This window comes from Amborella trichopoda, chromosome 5 (assembly GCF_054954075.1).
Source record: "Amborella trichopoda isolate Santa Cruz 75 chromosome 5, AtrichopodaSantaCruz75HAP2 v2.0, whole genome shotgun sequence".
NCBI lineage: Eukaryota > Viridiplantae > Streptophyta > Magnoliopsida > Amborellales > Amborellaceae > Amborella > Amborella trichopoda.
The window spans coordinates 3,190,168-3,201,942 of NC_142340.1; the positions used below are offsets into that span (position 1 = coordinate 3,190,168).

The 11,775-nt window shown below is 38.8% G+C and overlaps 1 protein-coding gene across 1 annotated transcript; it reads right to left on the bottom strand.

Annotated features, from left to right (window-relative positions):
- Window positions 1-784: 784 nt before the first annotated feature.
- On the bottom strand, window positions 785-2,125 carry LOC18443370 (uncharacterized). The gene has a single exon (XM_020672943.2). The coding sequence runs from the start codon at window positions 1,955-1,957 to the stop codon at window positions 1,064-1,066; it is 894 nt and encodes a 297-aa protein (XP_020528602.1). The 5' UTR covers window positions 1,958-2,125; the 3' UTR covers window positions 785-1,063.
- Window positions 2,126-11,775: the final 9,650 nt, after the last annotated feature.

Sequence of the window (11,775 nt, forward strand, 5' to 3'; positions counted from 1 at the left end):
AATAAACATGGTGAAAATAGCAAATCCCCATAATAAATAGGCAAATAAATGAGTAAAAAAAGCCCCCCGTACTTGGAGAAGAAGTGTTCACATGTGGGCATTCAGGTAGTTATGTTCGAAGAAAACAGAAACCGCCATGAATCCTTATCTGCAAAAGAATACCTTTTTTGTTTTTAGCCTTTAAAAGAAAAGAAATTTTGAAGTGGGTGAGAAAAGAAATTTTGAAGTGGGTTATCAGAGGATAAGCTGATACCTTCCAAAAATGGAAAATCTTCCTTAAAGTTGAGAAGAAAACATGTGCAATAATATAATGTGAGCAAGGGTTAATGGGGAATACCCAACCGAAGAATGGAGCTATAGTTTCTATAAATGGAAGCTTTTAGAGTGAAAGGAATCACGGAGCACCTCGTGGCTCACTTCAAAATTTCCAAAAATGGTTTGTGCTTCAACCAACCACTCACCGGAGTCCTGCAAATCAAAGCTGACAGCATGAAATGAAATGAAATGCCACCATCACCATCACCATCGGCGGGTAATTTGGTCATTTTTTATGAGATGTAGCTGGCTGCAGTGTTCCCATAACTAGGGCCTTTTTTGTAATTTTCCCACCTAGACTCAGACCCAGCTCCAGCTCCAGCTCCAGCTCCAGCTCCAGCTCCAGCTCGGTGATAATAATGTAGAAATTGAACTGATTTAATCACACTGAGGTGAAAGAAAAAGAGAGAAAGAGGAAAAAAAAGAAAAAAAAAAAAAGGAAAGAATAACAGAAAGCAAAGGAGAGATATAAAGAAGAAAGGTACCCTTGACTGATTTTTTTTTTTGGGGGTTTACGTTTTACAAGAGCCAAGGAAAATCCAGGTTTATTTCCTTATTTGTTTTTCTCCCCCTTCTCTTTAGCTACTGTACAGTTTTTGATTCATGAGCTTCCATGGTCTAGATCACACGAGAAAAAGAGATTTCAAACAAACACAAAGAAAGGAAACAAGAAATAAGAAAAATTTCATCTTGTCGCTCCCTCCGGGAAAAATTCAAAGGGAGCGTACAACGCCGGGAAATTCTCCGGTCAGTAGTCCCAAAGGAAGGCGTCGACCCCAAAGGAATCGGATTCCGGCGGGGGCGGAACTTGACATGCTAAGCCGGGCTCCAGTAGGGGCACGGGCTCCGAGAAAGTGAAGAAATTGGGCATGTCAAAGACATAATCATAGTAATCGGGCTCTAACTGATATGATAGATGAGATGATGGGGAGTAGTGATAGTAACTCCCGCTCAGTTGTGGGAGCTGGGTGATCTCACTGGTGGTGATGGACTGGAACTCGTCCAGCACCTTGATTTGACAAGCTTTTGCATTATTATTGTTATTTGTGCTGAAGCTGTTCTTGCTCATGTTGTTTGGGGTGAGGATGTTGCTCGTGATGGTCCTTTCTGGGCTGAAGCTGCTTTCAATGCTGCTGTTGGCGATGCTGCCGGTGCTATGGTTAATATTGGTATTAGTGTTGCTGTCGGGGCAACTGCTACTAAACATAGCGGCAGCTTTAGCGGCCGCGGCTTGAATGTCTCTGGGAGACAATGTGGAGGGGCGGGGGAAGGACGCGGCGAGCTCAGGGAAATTGAGTGTCGTATTGGGGCCCTTGATGCTCAGTGCGGCAACATCGTGAGCTCGGGCGGCCATCTCCGGAGTGGGGAAGGTGCCTAGCCAGATCCTAGACTTCTTCCGGGGCTCGCGAATCTCCGACACCCATTTCCCCCAGTTTCGCATCCTTACGCCTCTGTACACTGGGTGCTCGCCCTCCAGGGTTTTTCGCCGCCTCCGGGCTTCGTCCCCTTGGCCTTGGCCTCGGGCTTGGGCAGCCTTGTGCTTGTTCTGCTGAGGGGTCGAGGAGGAGGAACAGAGAGAAGATGGGGAGGATGGGTTGGAGGTGCTTGTGGTGTCGGCTTCCCAATTGGGAGGATCAGCCATGTGGGTTGAGACAGAATGTTGATGGCTGAGGGGGATTGATGGTGCCTCTTGGAGGAGCAGATAGACAACCCTAGAAATTAAAAAATTGTAAGAATGGGAGTAGCTTGAAGAAAAGGAGAGGGTTTTTTTTATGAAGATTCGTGAGAAGGCATGGCAGAAATGAAGCTTCTAAAGAGAAACTGTGTAGAGAATCAGCAATGGTGGAATAGAAATTGCAAATGCAATTGTCAGAGAGGAAGCAAAAATGAAAGAAATTTCAAGAAAAAGTAAGAGAATTGCAGAGAGGATTGTTGAGAGCGTGTGTGGAAAATATGGCGACCCTTGAAACGAGTGCTGAAGTATATATAGAGAGAGAAAAACAGCAATGGTGGAAGGGGTGAATGGAATTTGCAAAGAGAATTGTGAGAATGGTAGAAAAGAAGTAACCTTGGAAAGAGTGAGGAAGGTTATGCAGAGAATTGGCAATGGTAAAGAGAGATGCCAAGAGAATTGAAGTAACCTTGAAAAGAGTGAGGAAAGTGTACTTGTGAGTTGGTGTTTTTGTGGGGGGAGAAGCAAAGGGAGCAGAGGAGAATTTTGAGAAAATGGAGAAACCTTGCACCAAAGGATGAGAGCACTACAAGGGGTATGGAGGGTTTTATTTAGTTTAGAGAGAGAGAGAGGGAGGGGGATTCTTAGACATAGACAGAGAGAGAGAGAGAGAGGGAGGGGGATTCCTTAGACATAGAGAGAGAAGAGGGGTGGCCTTTAGAGAGAGACTCTCTAGACGTAGAGAGATAGTAAGGTTTTAGAGAGAGAGAGAGAGAGAGAGAGGACCTTTTGAGGGAGAGAGAGGGGGGGGTTGTTTTAGAGAGAGAGAGAGAGAGAGGCTCTATCAACCGTATCGTCACCGACCTGCCCTCAAGGGGTGGTCTTTAGAGAGAGATTCTATATACATATAGAAATAGGGGTTTTAGCGAGAGAGGGAGAGAGTATGTTTTGAGGGAGAGAGGACCTTCAGGGGGAGAGAGAGTGTGTCTTTTGCGTGTGTGATTTGAGGGAGAGAGGACCTTCAGGGGGAGAGAGAATGTGTCTTTTGCGTGTGTGAGAAAGTCTAGAGAGAGAGGGTCTAAAAAGAGAAGGGGGGTAGGGTATTCTTAGAGAGAAAGAGAGGGGGGGTAGGGTATTCTTAGAGAGAGAGAGAGGGGGGGTAGGGTTTTCTTAGAGAGAGAGAGAGAGGGGGGTAGGGTTTTTTTAGAGAGAGAGAAGATAGTTCTACGAACACATCGTTACCGACCTGCCTCTCTATCATATCACAATCACACTGGTCCTCCTAGGGACCACCAAGGCAATGGAGCTCCTCTCTTAGGCCCTTGGTACAAAGGAGGGGTGGTGGGGGCCTATTCTTTGTACCAGCTCCCCTCATTAAGTTATTCACTGTTTCACACTATTACCATTTGTCTTTCTCCTGAGAAAACCCCTTTCTCTCACCTCGTCTCCTCTCCTTTTTACCACTGTACAAACCTAAGTCCCATGATTAATAAATATGTGACTTCTATATGTCCTGCAGCCATAGGTTCCTTTTAGATAATGTTTTACAGTTTTGCCATTGATTTATGACTGATGGAACCTTTAAACATAGAATCCCCTTTGTATTACAATGCTTAAATATCATGCAATAAGGTTTAACAATGCTTAAATATCAAATGAATGGGCCCAAGAAAAGATGAGGGCCCACAAGAGTTACATTGAGGTTATATGAGTTAAAGATGGATGTATTCCTCTCTTATCAAGTGCCAATGTTGGGCTTTCTAGTGTATGGTTCCCTACCCATGGGTTGGTTAGCAACAAACTAATTATGCATGAATTTATCAAGCATTGGAGGAGGGATGAGCAAAAAATACAGTTTTGAATGGGGTTACCAATGGTTGTCTCCTCTGTTTTGGGTTTTCGTCTTATCCTAATTTGAGTCCAAAATTGGTCCATGTAGTATGATTTGCAATTGCTCTCTCTCTCTTTCTTTAAATTAAGTTGCCAATATTTGTAGTCTCTCGTTATTTTAGGTCCAAATATTAGTCTACATCAGTGATTTAAAAAAACGCCAAGTTGGTGAGGTGTCGCCCGATCCAACGATTCTATCAATGTATAGGAAATCATCCTAGTTAAGAAGAGAACCGGCAATTTGCTATAGAAAACGTCGTTTTAATGCAATAAAAATGCCGATTTACCGATCCAAACCAGTCTTTAGCCGGTTCACTTTTTTTGCATGCTAGTTCACTATTTTTTCTACACAATAAAACGACGATTCGGACTGCCAATTCAGATCAATTTTTTCTATGCTTGATCCATGTCACCTATCAGTTTTTTAAAATAACTCGTCTCCACAAACGTCCATCTTGGGCTAGAACAATTTAAGTTGGTACTCTCATATTATGTTGAAACAAAAACATGTGATATTTGTAGTTAGGCACATAGACACACCCTAACAATGACTATATAAAGGAAAAATTACATCCTTACCATAAATAAAACAGAGAATTAAGCGGAAGTCCAAATCGTTGCATATTTTATGGGGAGGTCCATTTATTTATTTTCCAATTTTGCCCCTCTGTTTGATGTCTCAAACATCATACCTTTTATTTTTTTAATTTTTTTAAATGTGGGGACGGGTCTTAAGTCTAGAACCTCTGATCCATTGGCTTCTATGAAAATGATGTAAACCAAACAATTCGAGATTTGGAACCTCAGACCGGTCCCTGTATTGTGAATTTCAGTCTTGGGATCGGTTTTGTTGGATATGGTGATTATCCAAAATCACCCACATAGAAAAATACCATATTATGTAGGATTGTAATTGATATTGATAAGTTTTCTAAATAAAATAGAAATCTAAAAAGGTTAAGACTCTGGGATATATCTCTTGAGATATATGTAACATCTATAAAAAGTTTCTTATTTGGTGTGGACTCCTAACCTTATATATATGGGATGAAAGTACAGAGAATTTATGTGTCCTATTTGAGTCACCATATAGGACTGGTGGCTTCCTCTAGAGAGATAGAAGCAAGAGCCTCTTGTGTATGAGAGGCAAGGCTTCCCCTAAGAGAGAAGAGAGCTTCTGACAGAGAAAAACACTCCGATGTGCCTCGTGTGATTGAGATGTTGGTTTCTTGTAGAGAAGGGGTTCACATGAAGATTTGTGGTGGTTAAGATTTTAGGTAGTTTTCTCTTTTAAAGAGAGAAAGTCTCAGTTGCACTCAATGTTCTTCTCTTGGACAGTGGTTTAGCTGTGGAATAAAGATGGCCTCTTCTTGGACAGAGTTTAGCTATAGAATACATATGAGAGATCGGTAGGTCGTTCCGATCGGGAGAGCGGGTCTAAAAGGATTTGTTCGACTAGGTCTTGTCAAGGATTAGAGAGGTAACTCTTTGTCCCCAAATCTGTAATGTAACTTTCATTGGTATAATGGATTTCAGTTTGTCGTGCCTGTGGATGTAGTCATCTTGAGGTGAACAACATAAATCTTTGTGTTCTTATGAGGTATGTGTTTTATACTCTATTTCTCATTTATGGCTCGTGCGCTCTCCTATTTTGTTTCTAACTGGATAAGTACACGATCTTGGTGGGTTCCAACTTTGGGATTCCTATTTTCGGATCTAAAATGGTTCTTAAATCCTAACAAGTTTGAGGTTCTAAACCTCAGGCAGCTTGGGTTGCATGATCATTGTGCATGCTAAGAGGTCCGAGGTCTGAGGTCCTAGGCCTTGGACCGATAGCTAGACTGCGAATTGTATAATCCAAAGACCGGCCCAAGGTTCCAAACGATGAACCACTTGGCTTCCACAATGTTAACCAATCCAAGATGAGGAAGGTCTAGAACCTCGGATTGGTCTCTACATTTCATAAAATTAAAATAACAAAATAAATGATAGCGGTTCGATGTCTGGAACATCTGATAAAACGAAAAACTCAGAAAAATAAATTACAAAAAAAAAGTAGTGATACGAATGGGAAATTATTTTTTTCTTTATATAGACTCTCTCTTATACATACACACGCACTAACATTGGCTTGATATAAAACCTCAGTTTTTTTCTTTTCTTGTTTTTTTATAGGTGATTCAGTGGGGGAAGCACACCCCTACCTATTTTTTCAGGTAGATTAGGGAGTTAGCTTTTTTTAAAGTGCTAGGAAGTAATGCTAGCAAGATTGAAAACCAGATCATGGTAACTAGATAGGGAGGTGCTACCACCACAACCCAACCCCTTTCCTCTCTCTATCTCTCTCTCATACTTCACAAGATGAGGATCCCATCCCTAAAAGTTCGGGGACATGACCCCAAAGATTTCTCATAATTAAATTTCGCCACCAACACACAGAACATATGGCTTAAAAGCCCCAAAAAATGACGTATCATCTAGGGTTTGGTGGTTCCCCCCAAGCCATGCCCAAGACCTTTGAGAAATGCAACACAAGAGCTCATTGAATGCATTGATAGACAAAGCATTGGACCTGGATCTATTCTCTTCTCTCTCTAAATATTTGATCTTCCCCACATTTGGCCACATTATTTGAGCAAGGGACCCGAGAAGCCTACATTCTATTATGGCCTCATTTCCTTGCTAGAGTCCAAGGGACCCCCATTTATTTTCCATAATTTGGTGATAGAAAACAAGCTTTACCCTAAAAAATCTTGACACGTGCCACGTTTCTATCACAACATTCTCACATTGTATCTCACACATGTGAGATGTATAAAACTTTGAGTGGCCCTTCGATTCTGATGGTTTGAGACCAGATCGAGGGCCGAGAGATGGGTCATATTGGTAAGTTTGAGGGAAAAGGGGCGTCAAAAGTTGTTGATTTGATTCAGAATCGCTTAAGCTAGATCAAAAAAACCAAGCATGTGATTCTGATTCCAGAAACCCTATAATTGCTTCATATCCTCGACTTTTTATATATTTTTTTATTTCTTTATTAAATGTGTCTGGCTCGAGAATTGCCTAGTCAAACTCAGAACTTTGGAGTCGGGGCCGGTTCAGAATTTTGAACTCTATAATCTATAGTGGGAGGGTGAATGTATCATTTCTTTAGGGTGTTTTTGTGGAAGAATTTAATGAGCCTTGCTCATGAGGGTCTCAATAAGCCATGCGTTTTTTAAACCAATATTACAATGCGCAAGAATAATCTGGACCATTCATGTGAGAGGCCATGGTAGAAGCATGGTGCGCCTATCCATGGTCCAAATCATATCTAAACAAAAAAGGAAAGGTCCATATTAGCCTGGCTCATATAAACAACTACCTATAAATGACACAAGCTATTTGGATCAGTTCCTTTATGAATGTGTTTGAACTGTGTGATTCAATATGTATCTTATATTGATTTTGGTCCCACTTGCTCATTGGCCCTAATTTTAAGGGGTTAGGGGCTGTGGCCCCTTTGGGGGAAGTTCCCTACCTGGACTTATAGGGGTATTTTTTCTATATAGATATGTTTCTTTACTATTTAAGATAGGGTTTGAGGTAATATATAAAGGAAATGTGTTTGATGACATCATTTATTTTTGAAACAAGAAGGCCATAGTTATTGTCAACTATTGGATTTAAAATCAAATTGGTGGTGATGTGTCACTAATTAAGCCTCAAGTTCGAAACAATTTTTTTTAAAAGTTGTGATACACTTTAATATGTTGGATTTCACATCGAATGGCTAAAAAAAACTGCAATTTTTTTATACAAAAAATGAATGGTCTTGTAATATACAATTTTATACATAAAATATTTATGTAGATTGACTATGAAAGGGAGAGATTTATCAAGAGTGAATTGTCATACATATTTTAAGACATACTATAATGAAGCTATTGATCATTTTTTCTTTTGGATGTAAACACATATGTGATGAACCACATAAATCTTGATATACCCTAATTTTCTTTTTGAACTGTTCTAGTTTTGTGTCTTGATCCTATTAGTATTGGATTTTCTCGCGGTTTTTCAGATTGCCATCAGCCCATTTGGTTAGAGTTGTCAGAACATTAACCTCCACAACCTACTGATCTTAAAAAAAAAAAAAATGATAATAATAATAATTATAAGCGCTCTAAATGTGCCCAAAATAAATGTAGTAAGACAGCAAGAGATCGTCAAAATTTAGAGGATTAGAGTCTAGAAACCTAAATCCTTTGAAAATACTTATACAATGAATCTTAAGCTGATCCCAAACTTTAAAAATCCTCCTAAGTAGCTCTTTCACTTGTAAGTGTGGAGAGTGCTCCCAAGGGAATACAACGATTATCAATCAATGGTCACTTAACAAATTGTTAAGATGCTATACCAAACTTGAGCTTCTGAGTAAATTCGGTATGTCAAAAGCTAGAATTTTTGTTTTTATTTTCCATGTTGTTCTTCTATCTACTCACTCAAGACTAATTTTATGACCTCAAGATTTTGCGGTTGCAAAGACCAAGTCTAAAAGGACATAATTGGAAGTAGAGAAAAAAGATATAAAAACTTGTTACCTCACTGAAAGGATGACTCTTAATAAAGCTAAATAGTTAAAATTTTGACAATGATGATTATGATGTACATTTTCAACTGAATGACCAACCTCAACAGAAAATATTAATAATAAACAAAAAAAACATAAGATTGAATAGAGATCATCCACTGAGTATCCAAAAGGCTAGGAAAATTCTACCTTTATTAGTTCTATTCATAAATGAAGCCATAGAAGAAATGCCGTGATCCAACAGTCACTCAAAGCCTTCTATGTCAAAGAACAATAAAGTAGAGGTACAGTCACCATGATCGCTAAGTAACTCTCTGCATCAATCTTAACACTTCTTGCTACAATTTACGTCAACATTTATTATATGAATGAAGATCATCTATGGGGTTTGGCTCTTCTATTATAGAGAGAGAAGAGAGTAAGAGTGAGAGTCAGAGAGAGATGGTATGCAAATCTTGCCATGGTTGAGAGCAGTATTTACAAACTTCCTTTTCAATTCGGAATTTATCGGTTAGATCAGAATCGGGCATTGGCGGTTTTATCGGTTTTGATGATCCGGTAAGTTACTTTTTAAAAATTCAAACAAATATATATATATAATCCCAAAAAATAAAGGATATATTTTACATGCATCTTTGAATTTTTTTTTTTTATCATTTTGGCAAAGATTGGAAAGTGTTTTGGCCATGAATACTTATTTTTTATATTTTTTCATCTTTTAAAAAAATTCAAAAAATACCCCTGGACACAAATCAATTTTTTAAAATCTATTTTTTTCTTCTAATTTTCTATTTCATTTGAATGTGTTTTGTTCAATCATGTTTTAAATATTATTTTCATTTTTTTTTTAGATTTTTTGTAATTTTTTTAACACTTTTTTTACAAGTCAGGATTTGCCAGTTAGGACGGTGGAAACAGCTGGTTTACCGGTTAATCGGAGGCCCGTTCGATTTCTCGAGAGAGAGAAAAGTTGTGTGAATTTTGAAATGGTTGAGAGAGACGGGTATGTGAATTTCAAGAGGTAGAGAGAGAAAGAATGTGTTGGTTGCTAGGAGTTAAAATGAGAATAGAATGCCGGGCCCTTCACATTGTTTGATGGGAGAAGCATAATCCCCAGTGATTCATTGATGGTCCCATCCTTGAGAGAGGCATTTAAGAGCCAAGGGCTCACATAATTTAGGTAAGATAAGAGTAATGGGATGGCCAACTGTTAGAATTCAATGAAATAATTCACGAAAAGATGCGATTTTTGGCTTAGAGAGAGAGAGAGAGAGAGAGAAGATGGATTTCCCTTTCCATTTGAAGAAGTTACGACCACGGTAAAGCCACTTTCAGTGTCAAAATCCCTCAAATCTCTAACACGCACATTAAGTATATACCTCTCTCTCTCCAAGCCAAAAAAAACTATTGTCCGAGTCTAAAAAACGATTGTTTGGGCAACAAATGTAACCCGAGAGCCAAGCAACCACGGCCCGAGGACAAGGTCGGGGCCAACTCAGTTTGGGCGGCCTTACTTTTCTTTTTTCTTTTTTTTTTTTTTTTCTTTTTTTTTTTTTTATTGTATTTTGCCCTGACCTGACAAGGCAACGTTCAGACCCGGGCGGGCTGTCCTGGTCCACTATGGCTTGGATAAAGCCAAGGTTGGCCCAGTCCAGACCCAGCCCGTCGCCTCCCCTACTCTACAGGTTACGTCCTTTGACCTCTACCTCACGCTATATATTTACTCCCTCATCCCAAAGATCTAGTTAGAACGATTTTCCCGATCTAGTTAACATATAGTACCCTTGGAATAATCTTATGGGAATTATGTTTCAACACTTTACTCTCAAGCCAAATATGATTGCATGTTTACCTTGTGACCGGGGTACGATGACGGTGTTAAAACCATATAGTTAAGTGGCTCAGTCGTGGTGGAATCACCCCAATACCTAGTTACCATGGTTTTTCAATCTTGCTGACACCACATACTGATACCTTCAAAAAATGCGAACTGTTAAATCTATTTGGAAAAACAGATAAGGGGCACGTCTTCTCCTCTAAATTATCCCCTCAAAAAAAAGGAGGGACACTTGAGCTAGAAATCTTAAGGACAGTAGTCTTTCATAAACACAGTACAATGAACCCCAATTAGTTTGGTTTTTATGTTTTGGATTGGATGAGCAGCAATCTTCAAAACATTAGAAGTGTCAAAGAAAAAAAAAATAAAAAACAAAATGTTTATAAGAATGAGCTGAAGGCTAGACCACTAAAGTGGTAAGGTACCATAATATAATGTCTTAAGTTCTATTCTTACGACGACAGAGAATCTCCTTTTCACACGAAACTACCGAAATAAAATATTTTATTCATTACATGAAACAATTCAGTTTCCTTAGTATAGTAATTTGATAATGATTTTCAAGAGTCTAATCAATAAATCCAATCAACACCCCTTATATGGGGACATGCATTGGATGCCAGAAGGGAATGAAAGTTACATCTTACAATCCCTTTCATGTTATGGATTCACTACTTTTTAATTAGGGTTTTAAATATGAGCACGTATATATTGGTCCTGCAGGGTCATATTGTTCATCTGATCTCATAGGCAAAACACCTCGTTTTACTTGAGTTTAATGTCTTGAAATTTTCAGTCCTTTATGCTGAAGAAATGTCAAGAGCCTCATGGCCTTCATGTTCAATTCATTATTCACTTTTCCTCATGCTACTGTGTATGACCATTATTCATCACTAGTGAGAATCATATCATCAACATATAAAAGATGCCAAGGTCTTTGTCGGGGACCATCGAAAACTCATCAATAATGTTTTCTGTACGCCCTCATTTAAATTGTGTGAACTTCTTGTATCATGCCCTACGTGCTTGTTTCAAAAACCAATAATTCTCCAAATGAAGAAATGTGATGGATGACATTTTAGTTTCTGTACACCCTCATTTAAATTGTTGTGAACTTCTTGTATCATGCTCTACGTGCTTGTTTCAAAAACCAATGATTCTCCGAATGAAGAAATATGATGGACGACATTTTAGTGCGTTGGACAACACATTCATTCAAATATAATATTTTTTAAAAGGGATCTAGAATTTTGCAGGTCAATAATCTCGGCCACCACAATCATGAATCTATAAAAATAAAAAAAATTGAAATTGTTTCTGTTTACTTTGTCTTTTGACCATTAATTTTAATTATTTTCAAATCCTTATAACTGCACTAAAAAATTTTGAGCTGCAAAATCATGAATCCAAAGGTGAAATCCATCAGGAGTGATTTAGAATGTGTCATATCCTAAATCCATCTAAGAAATAAATTTTCATAAAGGGACC